Here is a 23422-nt window from a genome sequence, read left to right on the forward strand (position 1 = left end):
CTAGCTATTTATTTCTTAAATCTTTTCTTCTGAAATTCTTGCTTTCATTTGATACAAATGAGAAAAGCATTATCTGTGCCCACTAGGTCTTCATTTCTTCACAAATACATCATAATTCTTGCAGATGACTTCAAGATTAGTCCTGGCAGTATCATTTACCCATGTAAATATCCAGAAGTAGAAAGTAGTCAGTAGGTGTGACAAGTCTTGTAAGATTTTCAGTCTTTTCTTAGTTATGCACTTGTTAGACAGCAGATTTCTCTATTATTAGTTCTGTCAACAAATAGTTGTATCAGGTATCCCTGGCAGGGAGTGAGCAACCACTATTATTTATGTCTTCTTTTATTTTTACTGCCGGAATCCTAATTTGATGCCTTAATATCCATATGGATCCATACTATTATTCCTTTGAATACAATCAGCTGCTGCTTCTTTGGGGTGAACAACTTTGTAGTTAACAAATAGCTTTATATCTATCTTGCTTTAAATGTTTTGTCATCCTTCCTTTTCCCTTCTCTGTTACAATCTTATTCTCTCCAGCCTTTGGACTCTTACTAGTATTCCTTCTGTGTCTCTTCAAATTCTTTATCTTCTTTGTTTTTATATTGAATACTTTTGTTGTTTTTAAAAATAATATTCCATCCTACCTGATAACTTGGAAAATGGAGAGGCAATCCACAAAATCCTTTACATTTTATTTTGAAGAAGATGCACTTTGAACATAAATAAGTTACATGACTATTTCAGAAAGAAAATTGTGCACTCTATGCAGATCACTGCAAAATTTCTTCTCTCCATACTTCTTAGAAATTCTCTGTGATTGCTTTTTCATTGACATCTTTAATGATTTCATAACACTGAGTATATTATCTTTTGCTCCAAATTGCCCTGCCATTCATTAATTTTTCCATGAATAAAGCTTTGATGTTTGTCTTTTTCTTGTCTTATTCCTCAAGAACCTAATCTGTTGTAAAGTGCCATTGAATCTATCTGTATATATCTTTCAATCAATTTCTTTTTCTGTGTTCCTACTGCTACTATTCTGGCACTGACTTATATTATTCTCTACCTAGACTAATTTCAATATTTCCTAACAGGTCTTCCTAATTCTTTTTTCACTATCCCATTTAATGCAACATTTATATCTCTCATATACCTAGTATTTTTCAGATCATATTTCAGATAAAAAAAAAATTGAACCCTAGTGTCTAACAAGCAAAGTTTACATTCTTTTCCCTGTCATGTGAGAGGCCTGGGAATGCATTTAGATATTATTTCATATTGTAATTATTTGTTTTGGTGCCATAATCACCTATAAAACTACATAAACTCTCTGAGAGGGCAAAGACTAGACCTTGTTTAAATTTCGTATCCATGGCAAAGCTAATTGAGAGCCAGCTTTGAAATCAAAGAGCTCTGAGTTCAAGTTCTACTTTTAATATATTCTTTGTTATCCTGGGCAAGTCTCTTAAAAGTCAGTGGTGTAAGCAGTTAAAACTCTGTGTTTCAGAGAAAATGCTGATCTATATTGGTGGAAATTTTCTAAATTGTGAAATTCATTATACCAATGATAAAACAAGCCTAGATTCTTTATCTCTCTCAACATCAAGTAGAAATTACCAAAAATTTTATATTTTCCATGTCTCCAAATAATTTGTGTAACTGCAAAGAAGTGGTTCTACTATTAAAAAATCACCTGGATGTTCTAAATCACTATTGATCAGAGAAATGCAAATTAAGGCAACTTTGAGATATCATTATACACTCCTTAGATTGGCTAATATGACAGGAAAAGATAATGATAAATGTTGGAGGGGATGTGGGAAAACTGGTACACTGATACATTGTTGGTGAAATTGTGAACGAATCCAACCATTCTGGAGAGCAATTTGAAACTATGCTCAAAAAGTAATCAAACTGTCCATACCCTTTGCCCCAGCAGTGTTTCTACTGGGCTTGTATTCCAAAAAGATCTTAAAGGTTGGAAAGGGATCCACATGTGCAAAAAAATGTTTGTGGCAACCCTTTTTGTAGTGGCAAGAAACTGGAAACTGAGTGGATGTCCATCAATTGAAAAATGGCTGAATAAATTATGGTATATGAATGTTATGAAATATTATTGTTCTGTAAGAAATGATGAGCAGGATTATTTTAGAGAAGCTAGAGAAACTTATATGAACTGATGCTAAATTAAGGGAATAGAATGAGGAGGAGATCATTGTACATGGCAACACCAAGATTATGTGATGATCAATTCTGATGGACGTGGCTCTTTTCAGCAGTGAGATGATTTAGGCCAGTTCCAGTGATCTTGTTATGATGAGAGTCATCTGCACCTAAAGAGGGTGGGACCTGAGGGTGGATTACGACATAGCCTTTAACTCTTTTTGTTGTGGTTTGCTTAAATTTTATTTTCTTTCTCATTTTTTATCTGATTTTTCTTGTGCATCAAGATAATTGTATAAATATGTATGCCTATGTTCAATTTACATATATTTTTACCATATTTAACATATAGTGGATTACATGCCATCTAGAGGAAGGAGGGAAATTGGAACACAATATTTTTCAAGGGTCAATGTTGAAAAAAATCATCCTTTCATATGTTTTAAAAATAAAAAGCTTCAATAAAAATATTTTTAAATCATCTGTAATGCCCACATATTGCTTTATCTTGTTTTCACCAAGAATGTTCTAAGTGAATTTCATTGATATTGTCATAAAGACTCTAAAAATGGAAAAACAGTCATGTGTTGATAGTTGTAAATGTCCTCTTATTGAATAAAACAGATTTCAGCAAGCTTTTATCCTTTAATCTGATGAGAACTGAATTAACCAACTAAAATTAAGTATCTGCTATGTGCCATACACTATCCTAAGGTCTCAATCTGAGTTAAACAAAGAGTAACAAGGAGAGAAAGCAAGTCCATATATAATAATGTATAGAATAAACATAAAAAGAAGAGTACAAATAAATGCACAGTTATCAAAAGCTGGTTTGGATAGAAGGGCATTAACAGTTTGAGGATCATGAAGGCTTCATATAGAACATGGTGCATTTTAAAGAAAGAAAGAAAATGATCTTTAAGGCAGAGGTGAAGAAGGGAACTGTGTTCCAGGGATGGGTAACAGCCAATACAAAGACATAGGGATGAGAGATGTCATGCTATATGTGAGAAGCAAAGGAAAAGCTGGTTTAGCTTAATTGAAGAATATGGGACAGGGAGTAATGTCCAATTAAGCCTGCAAGATAGGGTAGGGCCAGCTTGCAAAGAGCTTTAAAAGCTAAATAGAGGAACTTATATTTTATCCCAGGAAAAAAACCCAGAGAATTGGAATTGATGGAGTAGAGGAATAATATGGTTAGATATGCACTTAGGGAAATCGTTTGGCAACAACATTTAGAATGGATTATAGTAGTGACAAACTTGAGTCAGGGAAACCAGTTAGGAAGCCATTGAAATACTCTAGTGGAATGGTGATAGAAATTTGAACTAAAACGGTAGGTGTGTGAGTAGAAAGAAGTGGTCAGTATAAGAGATATTTTGGAAATAAAAATGACAAAATTTGGCAACTGATGATGTATGTGAATTTTGCTTGGGGGACTAGAAAACTAGTGGAGTTGAATTCAAGTGCATTGTTGAGCAAGGAAATAAAATGTCCTATTTAGGATCCAAATAAATAAAAGATTTACCTGGATTGCCATACATTTGTATCTTTGACAGGTCATTTAATTTTTCTGGTCCTCAGTTTTTTTCAAATGTAAAAATAAGTTTGAGTAGATAAATGGTCTCCAAGTTTCTTTTCCTCTATCAATCCTAAAATTACCTACAACTTAAGGTATATCCTTGTGCCTTTTATATAAATGAATTGTTATTATTTATTATTACGTACCATTTTGATTGGTCAGCAACGTGATTATTAAGATACAACAGAAAAGTCCTTTTAGATATTCATGAAATATTTAGAGTAAAATGAAATTCACAGGGTATTTACCAGATAAAAGTTTCAGCATTCAGATTCTACTAATATACTATACATGAAGAATTTTCCTGTTGCTTCCTTGCTTTCTGATTATTATTTACTAGCAAGCTATTACATTTGATAGAATGCATTGCGCATTATCTATGAAAGCTCAATTAGGCACTGATTATCTTTGATTAGAAAATCACTTCTAAATAAAAGCAGAAATAAATCAGCATTTTGCTTCCAAGTTATGCAAGTGATATACAGATTGATTCATGTTTTCAACAAATAAAGCATCTAAACTAAAATAAATGAATGAATGAAAGCATTTAATAAATGATTGCTTTATACAAAGCACGGTTCTAAGTCCTGGGGATACAAATAGGAAATTGAGACAGTACCTGCTTTCAAGGATGTTTTGTTCATACAAGTCTTCCAAATTTCTCTGAACCCATACCCATCATAAGTTCTTTTGCTATAATAGTATTCCATTAAATTCATAGGCTGTAATTTAAGCCATGCCTCAAATGATGATTATCTGCTTGATTTCTAGTTCTTTGCTATCAGGAAGAGAGCTATTGTAGTTTTGCACCTTTGAGTCCTTTGATCCTTTTAGGGTAAGAACCTAGTACTTATATTGCTAAATCAAAGAGTATTATGTTTAGGTTAGAATATCCCAAATGGCTGGAGCAGTTCACATACCTGTTTTCTTATAGTGCCTCCAGAGTTTGCCATATTCTCTTTTTGTCAACTTTCTCAATCTAATGGGTATGAGGTAGAACCACAAAGCTGTTTCAGCTTGCATTTCTCTAAATAATAATGCTTTGGATCATTTTTTCCTATGGCTAGTATAGCTTGTTTTCATTTTCTGAAAAATTTATTTCCTTTACCATTTATGAATTAGAAAATGGTCCTTATTTTTCTAAGTTGGAATTATTTCTTCATAAAGCTTAGAAATGGGACCTTTATTAGAGTAAATTGATGGAAAGAATTTTCTAGTTACATGCTTTCTCATATTTTTCATCAACTTTACCTATTTTCATCTTTGCACCAAAGCATACATCCTTGGAACAGTTCTCATAATTTTTCTACTTTGCTACCCTTTTCAAAAGAAGTTTATAAGCTGCAATTATTTTCATAGGGCTTTTATTGCAAATGCTAGTCATGAATTAATGCCATATGAATTAACTTCCATGAAATTATGTATATCTCTACCTTTGGATGCATGGTAAATCTATCTTCATCAATTTCTTAGTCTCTCTGAGAAGAAACTGCACTCTCTCCTTCCATTTAGATAGACTTTCCTTTTGACTTCTGGGTTCATTTATTTTTAGTTAATTGTTAGTATTTTACTTATTTACTTTTCTTATGTTTCTTATGCTTGAAGATTATATATATATATATATTTTTATATATATAGGTGTTCTGCTCACGATCAATTTTTTTAAGAATGCTATTTTGTTGAAGATTCATCTTTTCAAAAAAAATTATAGTAGCTTTTTATTTTTCCAGATACATGCAAATATATTTTTCAATATTCACCTTAGCAAAACCTTGTGTTTGAAAATTTTCTCCTTCTTTTCTCCCCTTCCTCCTCCCTACACAGCAAGCAACTTATACTGGATTCCATTTACATCATGTAGCATGAGAAAAATTAGATCAAAAGGGAAAAAAAAAACTGTAAAGGAAAAAAAAAACCAAGCAAACAACCACCACCACTAAAAAAGGTCAAAATACTATGCTGTAATCCACATTCAGTCACCATAATTCTTTTTTGGGAAGTACATGGCTCTTTCTATCATAAATCTATTGGAATTGCTTTGAATCACCTCATTTTTGAAAAGAGTCAAGTCCATCACAGTTGATAATCAAATAATATTGTTATGGCTGTGTACAATGTTCTCTTCGTTCTACTCACTTCATTCAGTATCAGTTCATATTAGTCTTTCTAAATCAGCCACTTCATTTCTTATAGAACAATAATATTCTATAACATTCATATGCCATAACTTATTCAGTAATTCTCCAACTTAGGGGCATTCACTCAGTTTCCAGTTCCTTGCCGCTACAAAAAGGGCTGCTACAAATATTTTTGCATATATGGATTCTTTCCCCTATTTTATGATCCCTTTGCGATACAGACCTTGTAGAGACACTGCTGGATTCAAAGGGTATTCATAGTTTAGTAGCATAGTTCCAAATTGCTCTCCAAAATGGTTGGATCATTTCATAACTTCACCAACAAATGTAGTGTCCCATGTAGCCTTCAACCTTCATCATTATCTTTTCCTGTCATCTTAGCCAATCTGAGAGGTGTGAAGTGGTACCTTAGAATTGTCTTAATTTGCATTTCTTTGAGCAACAGTTATTTAGAACATTTTCTACATGACTTTATTTTTTTTTTTGATAATTTATTAATTTTATAATTACAATTTTTTGACAGTACATATGTATGGGTAATTTTTTTACAACATTATCCCTTGTATTCACTTTTCCAAATTTTCCCCTCCCTCCCCTAGATGACAGGCAATCCCATATATATTAAATGTGTTACAGTGTATATCCTAGATACAATATATGTGTGTAAAACCAAATTTCTTGTTGCTCGGTAAGAATTGGATTCCGAAGTTATAAGTAAGCTGGGTAGAAAGACAATAGCGCAAACATTTTACACTACTTTCCCACTGTTCCTTCTCTGGGTATAGCTGTTTCTGTCCATCATTGATCAACTGGAACTGAATTGGATCTTCTTTATGTTGAAGATATCCACTTCAATTAGAATACATCTTCATACAATATCGTTGTTGAAGTGTATAGTTATCCTCTGGTTCTGCTCTTTTCACTCAACAGCAGTTGATGTAAGTCTCTCCAAGCCTCTCTGTATTCATCCTGCTGGTCATTTCTTACAAAGCAATAATATTCCATAACATTCATATACCATAATTTACCCAACCATTCTCCAATTGATGGGCATCCGTTCATTTTCCAGTTTCTAACCATTACAAAAAGAGCTGCCACAAACATTTTGGCACATACAGGTCCCTTTCCCTTCTTTAGTATTTCTTTGGGATATAAGCCCAGTAGTAGCACTGCTGGATCAAAGGGTATAGTTCCAAATTGTTCTCCAGAATGGCTGGATTCTTTCACAACTCTACCAACAATGCATCAGTGTCCCAATTTTCTCACATCCCTTCCAACATTCATCTTTATTTGTTCCTGTCATCTTAGCCAACCTGACAGGTGTGTAGTGATATCTCAGAGTTGTCTTAATTTGCATTTCTCTGATCAGTAGTGATTTGGAACACTCTTTCATATCTACATGACTTTAAATAGTTTTAAATTCTTCATCTGAAAATCATTTATATTCTTTGATCATTTGGATCAAGTCTCTCCATATTTTAGAAATGAGGCCTATATCAGAAACACTGGCTGTAAAATTTTTTGGTTTTGTTTATGCAGACGCTTTTTAATTTAATGTAATTTAAATTATCCATTTTGCCTGTCATAATGTCGTCTAGTTCTTTGACCATAAATTCTTCCTTCTCCACAGATCAGAGAGGTAGACTATCCCTTGTTCTCCTAATGTGCTTTAAGTATTACCCTTTATGTCTAAATCATGAACTCATTTTGACCTTGTCTTGGTATTGGGTGTTAGATGTTAGTCAATGCCTATTTTCTGCCATATTTTTTCCAGTTTTCCCAGCAATTTTTGTCAAATAGTGAGTTCTTATCCCAAAAGCTGGAATCTTTAGATTTATTAAATACTAGATTACTATATTCATTGACTATTGTGTCTTGTGAACCTAACCTATTCCACTGATTCACTACTCTATTTTTTAGCCAGTAACAAATGGTTTTGATGAGCCCTGCTTTACAATATAGTTTTATGTCTGGAACAGCTAGGCCATCTTCATTTGCATTTTCTCATTAATTCCCATTAATTAATTTCATTAATTCTAATCAAATTAACCAAAGAATTATTTATTTTGTTGAGTTTTTTTCCATAAAACTAACTCTTAATTTTTTTCATTAGTGAAAAAAAACTCAGAGGAAGGTGGTCTAAGTGTACCTGATCTAAAGCTATATTATATAGCAGCAGTCACCAAAACCATTTGGTATTGGCTAAGAAATAGACCGGTAGATCAGTGGAACAGATTAGATACAAAGGACAAAAAAGGGTACATCTATAGCAATCTAATCTTTGACAAACCCAAAGATTCCAACATTAGGGATAAAAATTCATTATTCGGAAAAAACTGTTGGGAAAACTGGAAATTAGTATGGCAGAAATTAGATATGGATCCACACTTAACACCATATACCAAGATAAGATCAAAATGGGTCCATGATTTAGGCATAAAGAGGGAGATAATAAATAGATTAGAGGAACAGAGGATAATCTACCTCTCAGACTTGTGGAGGAGGAAGGAATTTATGACCAGAGGAGAACTAGAGATCATTATTGATCACAAAATAGAAGATTTTGATTACATCAAACTAAAAAGTTTCTGTACAAATAATACTAATGCAAACAAGATTAGAAGGGAAGTAACAAATTGGGAAAATATTTTTAAAAACAAAGGTTCTGACAAAGGTCTCATTTCCAAAATATATAGAGAACTGACCATAATTTATAAGAAACCAAACCATTCTCCAATTGATAAATGGTCAAAGGATATGAACAGACAATTCTCAGGGGAAGAAATTGAAACTATATCCACTCACATGAAAGAGTGTTCCAAATCACTACTGATCAGAGAAATGCAAATTAAGACCACTCTGAGATACCACTACACACCTGCCAGATTGGCTAAGATGACAGGAACAAATAATGACAAATGTTGGAGGGGATGTGGGGAAATTGGGACACTAATACATTGCTGGTGGAGTTGTGAAAGAATCCAGCCATTCTGGAGAGCAATCTGGAATTATGCCCAAAAAGTTATCAAACTGTGCATACCCTTTGACCCAGCAGCGCTACTACTGGGATTATATCCCAAAGAAATACTAAAGAGCGGAAAGAGACATATATGTGCCAAAATGTTTGTGGCAGCTCTTTTTGTTGTAGCTAGAAACTGGAGGATGAATGGATGTCCATCAGTTGGAGAATGGTTGGGTAAATTGTGGTATATGAAAGTTATGGAATATTATTGCTCAGTAAGAAATGACCAGCGGGAGGAATGCAGAGAGGGTTGGAGAGACTTAAATCAACTGATGCTGAGTGAAATGAGCAGAACCAGAAGATCACTGTATACTTCGGCAGCGATACTGTATGAGGATGTGTTCTGATGGAAGTGGAAATCTTCAACATAAAGAAGATCCAACTCACTTCCAGTTGATCAATGATGGACAGAGGTAGATACACCCAGAGAAGAAACACTGGGAGGGGAATGTAAATTGTTAGCACTAATATCTGTCTGCCCAGGTTGCATGTACCTTCGGAATCTAATGCTTATTGTGCAACAAGAAAATGATATTCACACACATGTATTGTACTTAGACTATATTGTAACACATGTAAAATGTATGGTATTGCCTGTCGTCGGGGGGAGGGAATAAGGGAGGGGGGGTAATTTGGAAGGGTGAATACAGGGGATAATATTATAAAATATATATATATATATAATAAAAAAAATTAAAAAAAAATTTTTTTTCATTAGTTTAATAGTTTTCTTAATTTCAGTTTTATTAGTCTTTCCTTTGATTTTCAGAATTTCTAATTTGGTTAGAATTAATTAATTCTTGACCTTTTGTTGTTCCAGATAAATTTTGTTATAATTTTTTCTAGCTCTATAAAGTAATTTCTTTAAAATTTGATTGGTATGGTACTGAATAAGTAAATTAAATTAACTTAGGTAGAATTGTCATTTTTATTATATTCACTTGGCCTACCTGTGAGTACTTGATATTCTTCCACTTGTTTACATCTAACTTTATTTGTGTGAAAAGTGTTTTATAATCGCGTTCATTTAGTTCCTGGCTTTGTCTTGGTAGGTAGACTCTCAAATATTTTTTATTATCTACTATTATTTTAAATAACTACTTCTTGCCACTGGGCTTTATTGATTAATATATAGAAATACCCATGATTTATATTGGTTTATTTCCTGCAACTTTGCTAAAACTGTAGTTACTGTCATATATCTGCAAAGAATGGTAAGTTTTGTTTTCTTAATTATCTATTCTAATTCCTTCAATTTCCTTTCTTACTCCTAATACTAACATTTCAAGTATAATATTGAATAATAGTGGTAATATTGAGCAACCTTATTTCACTGCTGATCTAATTGGGAACGTTTCTAGCTTATTCTCATAGAATGCTTGCTAATGGTTTTAGTTTTAATGAAAACCCCATTTATTCCTGTGCTCTCTAGTATTTTTTTTTAACAGGAAAGGGTGTTGCATTTTGTCAAATATGCTTTTTCTGGAACTGTTGAGTTATTCATATGATTTTTAAATCATATGATTTAGTTTAGTTATTGACATGGTCAATTATGCTGATAGTTTTCCTAATATTAAACCAAACCTGGATTCCTGGTATAAATCCCACTTGGTGATAGTGTATTATCCTGGTGATTAAGTTGCTGTAATAATCTCTTTGCTAATATTTTATTTAAGATTTTTGCTTCAATTTTGATTAGAAAAATTGCTCTATAGTTTTCTTTCTCTGTTTTGGCCCTTCCTGGTTTAGGTATCAGCATCATGTCTATATCATAAAAGGAATCTGGTGGGATACCATCTTCCCCTATTTTTCTGAATAATTTATATAGTAATGAAATTAATTGTTCCTTAAATGTTTGATAGAAGTCACTTGTAAATCCTTCTGACCTTGGAGATTTTTTTTTGCTTAGGGAGATCAGTAATGTTTTGTTTGATTTCTTTTTAAAATGGGACTATTTAAGTAATTTATTTCTTCATCTTTTAATCTGGAAAGTTTATATTTTTATAGTATATATTCCTTATTATGGCTTTAATTTCTTATTCATTGGTGGTAAGTTCACCCTTTTCATTTTTGATACTGGTAATTTGGTTTTCCTTTTTCTAATCAAATTAACCAAAGATTTATTTATTTTGTTGAGTTTTTTTTTCTATAAAATTAACTCTTAATTTTTTCATTAGTTTAATAGTTTTCTTAATTTCAGTTTTATTAGTATCTCTTTTGATTTTCAGAATTTCTAATTTGGTATTTAATTGGGGATTTTTAATATATTCCTTTTCTAGATTTTTTTAGTTGCATGCCACGTTCATTGATCTTCTCTTTATCTTATTCATGTAACCATCTAGAGATATAAAATTTCCCCTAAGAACTGCTTTGGTTACATCCCAAAAGTTTTAGTATATTATCATTGTTGTAATTTCTTGAATTAAATGATTGATTGTTTATTATGATTTGTTGTTTCCTTCAGGATTAGATTATTTAGTTTCTAACGAATAATAATATTTTCCCATGGCCCTTCATTAAATGTAATTTTATTACACTGTGATCTAAAAAGGATGCATTTATCATTTCTGCATTTGATTGTGAGGTTTTTATGTACTAAAAACATAGTCAGTTTTTTTGTATAGATGCCATATACTGCTGAGAAAAGGTGTATTCCTTTCCCCATTCGATTTTCTCCAAAGGGTCTATCACACCTACCTTTTCTAAAATTCTATTCATCTCTTTAACTTCTCTCTTGTTTATTTTGTAGTTAAATTTATCTAGTTTTGATAGAGGAAAGTTGAGATTCCCCTCCACTAGTAGTTTTGCTATCCATTTTTTCTTACAGCTGACTTAATTTTTTCTCTAAGAATTTGGATGTTAAAACACTTTGTTTATATATGTTTAGTATTGATATTACTTCATTATCTATGTTATCCTTTAGCAAGATGTAGTTTCCTTTCTTATATTTTTAAATTAGATCTATTTTTGCTTTTGCTTGATCTGAGATTAGGGTCATTTTTTTTTTAACTTCAGCTGAAGTGTAATATATTTTACTCCAGCCTTTCACCTTTATTCTTTATATATCTCTCTGCTTCAGATGTGTTTCTGGTAAACAATATATTATAGAATTCTGATTTTAATCTACTCTTGCTATCTGCTATTTTATGAGAGGGTTCATTCCATTCACATTCACAGTAAACATTATTAATTCTGTACTTCCTGCCATCCTGTTTTTCCCAGGTTACATTTTCTCTATCTTTTCACTCTTTCCCTCCTTACCATTGTTTTGCTTCTGAACACCATCTCCCTCAATCTGCCCTTCCTTTTTTAGTTCCCCCTTATCCTTTTCCCTTTCTGTTTCTGTACTCCCTTCTGTTAGCCTCCCCTTTTCCTTTTCTCTTTTCCCTCCTATTTCCCTATAGAGTAGGACAAATTTCTATAACAAACTAAGTATGTGTGTTATTCCCTCTTTGAGCCAAATCTGATGAGATTAATGCCTAGCCTCTTCCTTCTTTCCTCAACTGTAATAGGTCTTTTGTGCCTTTTCATGTGATGTAATTTACCTTTTTACTTCCCCTTTCCTCTTCTCCCAGTACAATCCCTTTTCTACCCCAATTTCTTTTTTATATCATCACCTTAAAGTTAACTTATACCTATACCCTCTAAGTATACCCGTTTTGCTAGTTAGTCTTTTAAGCAGTCATACATATTGGTTACTTCAATGAATTATAACTTTTCCTTTTTTTTGTTCCCAAATCCAGTCATAAAATATTTTCTATCTTTCTTTTGAAATGTCTTTTGCCTCCATCCCTCTTAGTATACCCCTTCTAACTGCCCTGATAAAGATATAGTTCTTAAGAATTACATCTATCATCTTCCCATGTAGGGATGTAAACATTTTAACCTTTAAAAAATTATATCTTCCTTTCATTTGTCTTTTTAATGCTTCTCTTGAGTCTTGTATTTGGAGATCATATTATTTCTTCAGCTCTTGTCTTTTCATCAGAAATGATTGAATATCCCCTATTTCATTGAATATTCATCTTTTCCCCAGAAAGAATCTTATTTAATTTTCCTGGGCAGTTGATTCTTAGTTGTAATCCAAATTCCTTTGTCTTCGAAATATCATATTCCAAGCTTTCTGATCCTTTAATATAGAAGGTGCTAGATATTGGATAATCCTGATGGTGGCTCCCCAATATTTGAATTGTTTCTTTCTGGCTGCAGTATTTTCTCTATGATCTGATAATTCTGGAAGTTAGCAACTGTATTTCTTAGAGTTTTTATTTTGGGATCTCTGAAGAAGTGACTAATAGATTCTTTCAATGACTATTTTACCCTCTAATTCTAGGGTATCAGAACAGTTTTCCTTGATGATTTCTTATAAGATGTTGTCCAGTATCTTTTTTTTTTTTCAAAGTGGCTTTCAGGTAATTTAATAATTCTTAGATTGTCTCTCCTGGATCTATTTTCCATGTCAATTTTTTTCCAATGAATATTTTACTTATTCTTTTTTTTTATTATTTGACTGATTCTTGATGTCATATTGAGTCAGTTCCATTTGCCATATTCTAATTTTAATGAATTATTTTCTTCAGTTAGTTTTTCTTTAACCTTGGCCAATTTCCTTTTAAAGGAGTTGTTTTGTTTAGTGGGTTTTTTCCTCCATTTTGCAAATTCTATTTTTTAAGGAATTGTTTTCTTTTTCCATTTTGCCAAATTTATTTTTTGAGGAGTTGTTATCTTCAGTCAAGGTGGTGGCTTTTTTCTCCAAACTGTAAGCTCTCCTGCATAGTTCTCATTTCTTTTCTCCATTTTTCTTCTATCTCTTTTAAGATCCTTTTTTGAACTCTTCTGGTAGAACATTATGAGTTGGAGAGCAGTTAATATTCCCCTTTGAGGCTTCACCTGAAGGTATTTTGCCTTTATTGTCCTCTTCTGGATTTGTGTTCTGATCTTCCCTGTCTCCACAGTGATTCTTTATGGTCAGAGTTCTCTGCTTTTTTGCTCCTTTTTAAAGGTTGAGTTCTGCTCCTAAGGTACAGTGGAGATTGCCCTGACCTTTCTTTATAGGGTAATAAGGGCTTTTCACCTATTGCCTAGGGGCCAGTGGTACAGCAGGCTTCCCCACTGTATTGGATGAATTTAGCCAAGTCCTGCCTGTTGTGTTGGGGTTTGGGGGTTCAAAATTTGCTTTGTGTAGTTACATTGGAAGTCCCACAATTGGTCTGCTAATATACTGGCTTTCTGAACCAGGACAGAGTAACCAGTACTTTTATATTTTGGCCAAGAGCCTCCTGCCAGATTCCCTGTTGTGTCCTGCTTTCTAGAGCCCCCACTCTGAGGTGATTAAAATATCTTGCCCTCTAGAGCCCCCAAGTTGGGGTGACAAAACATACCATTGCTTTCTAGAGCCCCCACACCGATGTGATTAATATATACCTTCCTAGTAGAGAAGTGATGAGGCAGGATTCCCAAGGATGGTGGAAAAATGGAGTCCGTTTATTTCAAGGGCTTTCCCCTTTTTATAATATAACAAAAACAACACTGTGCACATGGGACCACATGAACAACTTGCTGTTGTATGTAGTTTGCCACCTGGTATCATTCTTTCACCTGGTATCTCTCTGCTTCAATCTCAACACAGGTTTGTCATTACCCCCAGACTTCTCAGGAAGGCCAAGAGTGCTTAGGGGAGATAGAGAGCTGAACCAAACATTGTCAGCCAGTTCCCTCTGGGCTGAAGTATCTTATACTTCACCCAAAGTTTCTCCACTAACTGTGACCCTCTACAATTCCCTATGCTAGGCCTCCCTGTATTGCACATTTTCTGGGCTGTATTTTCCCCTGCCCAATTGAGACAGATCTTTCCTGAAGTTCTTCCAAGTTATCTTAACCTGGAAAATTATTACACTTCGAATATTTGTGATTCTATCACTTCAAAATCCATTCAGAGGATTGATCTAGTGTTGATTGTGAGAAAAGCTGGGGAAAGCTCAGGCAATGTCCTACCAACTCTCTGCCATCTTGAATCTACCTGCCTAAAATTCAGTTGTCTTGAGACAATTATTGCAATGTGAAGATGTTTCTCTAGCCCCAAATCCACTACCTGGTAGGTAAGCCTTCTGGTTAAACCTCATTGAAATTAACTTAGAACCTCACATATTCTATTACTGATCCATACTCAGAACCTTACCAGCTTAATAGAATCAGCTAACATTTGTGCTCCATTAGAATAGCTTTTGAGAATCTCAAAATAACCTTTCTGCAATAATTAAGAATTAGAGTATGACTTCAATGAATGCTAACATAAATATCAAACTAAATGTAAAATTTGTGCATTCAGTTAAAAAAACATAAACAAGATGACACAATCTATCAAATTTGACAGTACAAAAACAAAGTATTTCCTTATAATTCTTGATCTCTAAAAATTTATATGAACTGATTCAGAATGAAGTGAGTAGAACCAGTATAACAGTGTTATAAAGATAGCTTTGAAAGACTTAAGAAATCTGATTGATGCAGTAACCACCTGAAATTTCAAGAAATGTAATGATTTATGCACTATTTCTGATAGCAAGATAATATACACTATATACTAATTAGACATACGGTTTTAGACATATTATTAAGGAAGTTTGGATGTTTTTCTTTGCATATTTGTTACAAGAGTTTTATTGTTACTTTTTTTCCCCAATGGGAGAGAAGAAGGAAAGAGAGAAGAAATGCATGTGATTTTTAAAATAGAATAAATTTTTTAAAAATAAAAAATTTTTTAACTGTATGGTATTTTAAATGAAGTTATTATTAAGGAAAAGACATATAGTTAAAGTAATAGAAGCTACCTTTTTTTCTATGTAGTATCATTTAACTAGCTTTGGGATGTCTTGCTGTCTGTAAGGTATAAAAGAAAAGCACTTTTTATTCAGTCGATTTATAACCTAATTTTAATCATTTTAAAAATTATCTTAATGTAGGTTTTACTTAATTATGCATTTCAAAATTTTTTCTATTGCCTCTTAAAATATTCTATAATTGTATGATTTGTAAGTTCATGGTGCATTTAAACATATTAAAATCAGTTTCAATATCTTTAGCTTAAAACAAATGCTAATTGAGTTTTATTTTTATCACTTATTTATTAACTTGATAAGAAAAACATTTTTAAAATTGTTGAAAGTTTCTGTTGTGTTAGCACAGGAAGCAATTTTTCCTGTTCTTGAACACTGAAATTGGTCAGTTGGTCTGTGGCTTCAACATAGGTACTTCCTTCATCAGTACAAATTATAATTCATTTGCACTTTTTTATCCTATGTAATTCTTGTCTATGTCATACTCTCATAAACATTCTTCCTACCTCTTAGGTGGAGTATCTTCCTCTCTAGGGAATTCCATGACTCTCTAGACATTGCCATTAAATATGTCCATTAGTTGGGCATACAGATCAAGAATTGTTGATGAATTCTTGCTCATTTTTTTGTCATTAATAAGTGATATAGTTCGAGAGTTTGGGGCATTAAAGATTCAATATTTTTGTCAAGAAAAAGCTAGGTGGCAAAATGGATAAAGTGCTAAGCCTGGAATCAGGAAGACCTGAGTTCACATCTATACTCAGACCCTTCTTAGTCCGGTGACTTGGGCAAGTCTTTGTTTCCTCATATGTAAAATGAGTTAGAGAAGAAATGGAAAATTTTTGCCTCTTGCTATTTATTGCTGAATATGGATCTTTTACTTTGATTCAAAAAAGTTATACAAATATGAAATGAGGAAAAGACCTCTAAATGGTGAATCATGTGAAAAACATCTGGGATTTTACTAGACTAGAAATGAATTAAAAGTACTTTATGGAAACAAACAAAAAACTATTGTGATCTTAGATAACATTAAGTATTATAGTGTCCAGAACATGCATTAGTTCTGTTTTCTAGCAGTGGGAAAATTTATTTCATTTTGGTGACTATTGGAATTACTTAAATGATCATAGAAGTGACCTTAGAGGCTATTTAGTATCTTCTGTGTTAAAGATAAGTGGTTATTCAGCCTTTTTTTGAGGGCCTCCAATGATGGGAAATCACTACTTCCTTAGGCTATCTTTTCCATTTTGTTAGGATAATTTTCCCTAATTCAAACTTAAAACTTTACTCTTTTTGCAGTTTGTACCTCCTGTTTCTAATTATGAGATATAACTATCATTTCCCTCACCTTCATCATTCTCTGACCAAATCAACCCTTCTTTAGGCTGTATTTTGCTCTGATCTGACCACTTCTTTATTCTTGTGTTCATTTATGGCTTCCACATTTCAGGCAGAACTTTAGCAAATTGAAGTCAGACCAGAATGTAAACAACATGGAAAACATGGCCTTATAAGCAGCTAAAGGAACTAGGGATTTTTAGCTTGGAAAAAAAAAAAAAAAAAAAAAAAAACTAGCAGAAACTTGGGACCTACTTTAATTTATTGGAAGGTTTTGGGAGGAGATTTTTAACTTATCTATAATAATAAAATTTTTTAGAAGAACTAACATTTATATAGTATATACTAATGTGCTAGGCATCATGTTGTTTTTTTATATTTGTTACTTATTTTGAAAAGTATTATCTCATTTAATCCTCACAACAATCTTGGAAGATATTCTATTTTTATTCCCATTTTACAGATGGGGAAACCGAAACAAAGTAGGAGACTTACCCACATTTATATTGCTATTATGTGTCTAGGGACAGATTGAACTTGATTTTCTTATCACAGGCCTGGAGCACTAGTTGCTGTGCCATCTAGCTGCTTCTAAGAACTAGGAACTATTACTCGAAGTTGCAGAAAGGCAACTTACTTAGAACTGTCCAAAAGTGAAATGGAGTCCCAGGGGGCTTCAAACAGAATTGATTTAGCATTTGTTAGTAATATTGTAGTAAAGATTAAATCTTTAAGTGTAATTTGGGTGAAATAATCTTCCAACTCTAAATCTGTGATATGATGGAAACCCTAAAATCTTATTGAACTCCTTTTGAGGCAAATCATTTCTTCTAAATGTGCTAGTTATCTCCAAAATAATGTTTTGTTCTTTTGGTTAAAACAAAAAATAGTGCCTTTTACCTTACAAAAGAGCCTATGTGGTAGAAACATCATTTTGACAAAGATCTATCTAAAAAGACTCCAATATTTTGTTTAAGGAGCTCCAACAAAAATCAGATATAGTAAGAATCAGAAATAAATCTCTTTAAGAGTTTTCTTTCCTTGAATAGTCATATGGCCTATAACAACTCCAAGGAAGATTGTTGACTCTTTACATTTCTATTTAAAAGAATTAAAGCAATGTCTAACTTTTTAACTCAATAATAAAAATTCATAGTATTTGTACTAGAGCTCTGGGGATATAAAGATGAAAAATAATGTGGGCTTTGTCTTTAAGGAACTTAAAATTAATTTTAAATCTTTGAAAACTTAATACAACACAGATACAAAAAAGTATAATATAAGGAATAGTCTAATGAGGCAGAGGAGAGACTTTCAGACTTGAAAGTGTATAAAATATGTTAACATAAAAGCTTTAATGAAGAACATGTTTAAGCATTTTTCTTTTAAATTTTGGAATTTATCATTGTAAAATGTAAATTTTTGGTAGGATAGCCCTCATAGTTCAACATATTCAAGTTTGAAACAATTATACTAGCTTTTCATAATATTTTAGTATAATATTTGTATGCAGAAGTTTGGAAAGAGTTTATACTTGATGGGCATTTCAGTAAATAGCATTGTTTTGTGATGTAAAAATGTCCAAATACAGTGAGATAAATACCCTTTTTAATACAATATTTATGTTCTTTTGGTAGCCAGAAGTGCAACTTGCTGAAGGCTTTGATGTGTTTATGCCTAAATCTCAGCTGGACTCTATATTGTCAAACTACACTCGCTCAGGAAGTCTTCTCTTTAGAAAATTGGTGTGTGCATTTTTTGATGACAAGACTTTGGCAAACTCCTTGCCCAATGGAAAGAGGAAAAGAGGACTCAATGACAACCGGAAAGGACTAGACCAAAATATTGTGGGTGCAATAAAAGGTTGGTCTGCATCATTTCATTTAATGGGTTCTTTCTTCAGTTGCTCAATTTTATTTTTATTATTCAATAAGATTTATCTAGGAAAAGATAAGTTAACTGAAATACTAGTAAATTAATCCAAAAAGTTAAATTTGAATTGACAAGATGTTTATTTATGAACATTGTTACTCATGATCCTAAATGATATCCCTAGAGGTGGTTATTTGCCAGGTGAATTTGTCTATTAATATATACTGAGTCAGATGAAGTAACTGCTGCTGCTGTTGTTTGTCTTTCCTTCTTGAAAAGGACCATAACATCAGTAAGGAAATGTCATGACTTGCAAGTGAATTGGATTTAAGTGAGGAGAGAGCAAAAACCACAGCCTTACTCTATTCTCGGGAGTTATCTGGGTCCAATAGCAAGATATAGTTCAGAACGACTGGAAGACAGCCCTAATGTAATATAGTCTTCCCACTGACTGACTTCTTAAGCATAGATCTTTCTCAGATAACATTTTGTCTGAAGCAATGTTCATTCAGTGATTAAGGCTAGGTGAAAATGAGGCAAAGAATAACTTCTATTACCTAGTTTAAAAATTCAGTCTGGGAAGGGAAGATTCTCAGGGTTTCTGGCCAAAACAAAAACAATTGCTATTTACATTCATTCTGAGCCATCAGAATCCAAACTCTAACATAGTGAGACTTATTGTTGGCAAATTAATGAGAGCCAGAGTTGGGTTAAAGTCATAGTCCATTAAAAAAAAAATCTAGCCCATAAAATCCCAAGATATCTCACTAGTTTTCAGCCAACAATTTACATTCCTTTGGGCATATCACCTGAAGGTGAGGTAATGATTCTCTATGTGGACTTAAGGAGAGAAGAGGGAAAGAAGGAAGGAACGAGAAAGGAAGGAAGGAAGAATGATGAATTAGGATATTTCAAGTAATACTTTTAAAATAGAACATGATCATTTATGATTCCTACTTTCCAATCCCTTTAACAATGCTACTCTACTGTCCTGGGAGGGTTATAATAATTTTTTACTACTATTCAGTGTGTTTAAAAGTTTGAGCAGCAAAAAACATCTTTAGATTTGACTTCAAAGTTTTCAGGTGATCTCACCCAGCTGCAACACCAAAAAGGAAGAAGGGGAGTTGATTTTGTGTGTGTGTGTGTGTGTGTGTGTGTGTGTGTGTGTGTGTGTGTGTAACTTCCAGTAAGGATTGATTTAATATATGCTAATTATGAACTTGTTAAAAAAAAAACTTTATTTTCACAAATTTTTCATTTTTTTTTTTAAGAATTAAAGCTCTGACATATTGTTTAAAAGTAGTTGAAGTTAAGTATAACAAATGTAGGGAACAAAAATTCTTTTCCCCAGGTTAAAACTACTTAGAAATGTTTAAACCTAGTTATTAGCTTATAAAATAGAGCTCTGTATTCTTGCTTGTTTTTGATCCGTACTATAGCCTCATTGTTTATCTTAGCACATACATAAAAAAACATGAATCTTTCAACCTTAAACAACTCCTTGAATATGTGGTTAATGATCTGTTTTCTTCACTATGGAGAAGCATACTTCTGACAAGCATGTAGCTAGCCATAGTCAATTCCTTAACTCAAGTTCATTCCCTCACTTAGAATGTATTCAGTAGCAAGTTCTGCAGAAGATAATCATCAAATACTAGATTTAAATATTTATGTTATTTGAGAAAAGAACATTTAGGGAGAAAAGCCATGAAATAGAATTGTTGGTTAATACATTAATTAAAAAGAATAATTGATTTAAAAAAGACACTTTATTTCATTGTTGTTCTGAGCTAAATGTCCATGGAATAGAACTATTATGTGTATGCACACACACATCTACATGTGTGTATACATATGTATTACATATGTATATATACACACAATTCCATTCCGTGGACACATGGCACCAATGAGCTGTCTATATACCCATATATGAAGTATATACATTAATATATTTTTCTCATTTATCTCTGATCATCTTGCAATACAAGTTAATTTCATAGTAATAAAAGGATATGTAGAAATTGATTTTTAATTTTGCAAAGTAGAAAATGTTTCTCAATAGAGTTAATAAGTGCCAGACACCCTGTATATCTGTATTATAGCTTCATTTGTTTACTGCTGAAATTGAAACCTCTATTAATACATAATTTCTTATTCTCCATCAGAATTTTTTTCTTTTTTGTTTAATGTGATGTTAAATTGTAGTTAGTATGTCAAGCCACAGAGATGACACAATCTGTTCTGTTTCAGCATAAACTGGTATTGCTTGAAATGACACTGAAAATAGGGTTTTACTATCTGAAAAAATGGTCTGATGTAACTACAATTTGCTGAAGCAAAGATGGGCCCCATTTCAATTTAATTTGGTTGGGATCTCCTGAAAACTTTTAAGGTCAAATCTGAAGATGCTTCTTGTTGCTGAAGCTTTTAAAAACACTGAATAGTAGCCAGAAATTGTTTTAACTTTTTTAGGATAGTATATTAGTATTATTAAAAAGATTGGAAATTAGGAACCATAAATGATCATGCTTTATTTTAAAAGCAATTGAGATATCTTAATAATGGATAGTGGATGAAATTTATCAGTTCAAAAAGACAGATACAGATTTGTTTTTCTCCATTTTAGGTTAAAATGTTGGACATTATGCAAGTGTTTGAAAAAGGTACATTATAAAAGGAATATCTACATTCTCTCTACTTCCCACTCCCTGGCTAGAAATTAGAATAACCTCAGAACATTCAGCCTTGACAATATTTATCACAGTGAAGTATTCAGGCAGTTGTCCAGATAATTCAGGGTTGAGAAACAATTGATCCAAAATATTCAAGTAATGGAATGGAAAAAAAATGCAGTTTTTATTTGGATTATCTTGATAATATTGTAAATCCCATTCAAGTTTGTAGTCACAGCCTCTGTAAAACTAATTACTAAAGTTCACTAATTTTTGTTCTAGATTATCCCTCAGTAATTCCCTAAGAATCAGTTTTTATACAGGGATAATATCTCACCTTTACCTTTTAGAAAACAACTTTTTTATAATGTTGATTTTTTTTTTTACAAAAATGACATAAATAAATATTCATCCCATTCTCCTAACACTTGTTTAAATGCCCTGTTCAACTTGTCTAGTTCTTATTAACTTATAGTTGATTAACTCATATATTAAAAGATGTGTTGTTTTTAAAAATTGTTTAAAAAATTTAAGCCAAGTTCTTGTGACAATTCTTAGATACAGTAGATACTGGTAAGGAAAAAGAAGAGTATATTCTTTAACTCAAGTCTACTAGATCAAATAGGTTATGAGAGTTGGAAAGTTTAGTGGGAGTTTTTTCCTTCTCTTTATGTAAGTCCACCATTCTGTCACATCTCTTGTATTATTATTGTTACAATTTGACATGATTTCAAAAGATTTTATAAATATCTAAAAACTTAGCAATTCTATACAACATCCTTCAGAGTGAAAAGTAGTATTATTTTAATCATTTGTAGCATACTGAAACTGAAGAACACAAGACTCCCCCAAAAACTTATCTAACATACCACAAATCAGAGATTAAAGAAATGGTGGAGCTTCATTTCTTAGAGAAATTTTAATTCTGTAGGTAAAGTTATGAGACAAAAGTCTGAATTAGTAACTGTCCTAGAATGCATGAAATTTGGAATACATCTGTGGATCAGTCGTCTCAAAGATATCCTCGATGAAACGTGAGAAGCTACATAAAAGCTTATTCAAAATACAGCAGACCTCATTTTTACAGTTACACAGTTGACTCAAATATAGAAAATAAGAGATAAAAAAAAGATAAAAGATTTCTTTTATTTTTTGCTGATCATGAGAATATTGATTCATTAGAGTAAAATGTAATCTTAAATTGTTCTCCTTTAAAAAGGTAACTTATGTGTATATATATATTATATATATATGTATATATATTAAGAGATCAAAATTCCTTGATAAATAAAACAAAAAAATTAATTTTGCATGTTAACCCTCTGATTATGCATCTTAAGTGAAGCTTAAGACAAGAAGATAGAAATTTTCCAAAAGTATTTGCTTATGTTGTGGAAATTGCCCATTATAGAATCCAAATAGAAAAGCATTCTCTCTGAAGTTAAAATTCTCCAGTTATTTGTGCTTGGTATACCGATTTCATCAAACTTAGAATACCATAAATATAGCATCCTGAATGAGTTCAATAGCCACTCAAAAGAATTTTACTTAACAATTTACACGGAAAATGCCTGTTTCCCAGGCTATGATGTATAAGGGACTGGGCATTCCCTTAAGCTAGCCTATCAGTACAAAGAATACAACTGGACTGTGTATTGTACCTATTCTGAAAAGGAGGAAGAGAAAGGATTGGAAATTGTATATTACTTTCAAGAATCTCAGCTGCACGGAACCATGTTAACTTTGCTTCCTATCATAGTCTTTGACCCTGACCTATTCAGAATTCA

The 23422-nt window shown here is 32.3% G+C and overlaps 1 protein-coding gene across 11 annotated transcripts in view; it reads left to right on the plus strand.

The window, feature by feature from the left end:
- Nucleotides 1–23422, plus strand: part of BEND7 (BEN domain containing 7) — a 278824-nt gene that overhangs the window by 99983 nt on the left and 155419 nt on the right. For all 11 annotated transcript variants that reach the window (XM_074268596.1, XM_074268594.1, XM_074268595.1 and 8 more), the window contains one exon: nucleotides 18723–18948. In XM_074268596.1, coding sequence (XP_074124697.1) covers nucleotides 18723–18948 — 226 coding nt within the window. The remainder of the gene's footprint in view (nucleotides 1–18722; nucleotides 18949–23422) is intronic.

The sequence above is a fragment of the Sminthopsis crassicaudata genome, chromosome 5 (genome assembly GCF_048593235.1).
Source record: "Sminthopsis crassicaudata isolate SCR6 chromosome 5, ASM4859323v1, whole genome shotgun sequence".
Taxonomy (NCBI): Eukaryota; Metazoa; Chordata; class Mammalia; order Dasyuromorphia; family Dasyuridae; genus Sminthopsis; species Sminthopsis crassicaudata.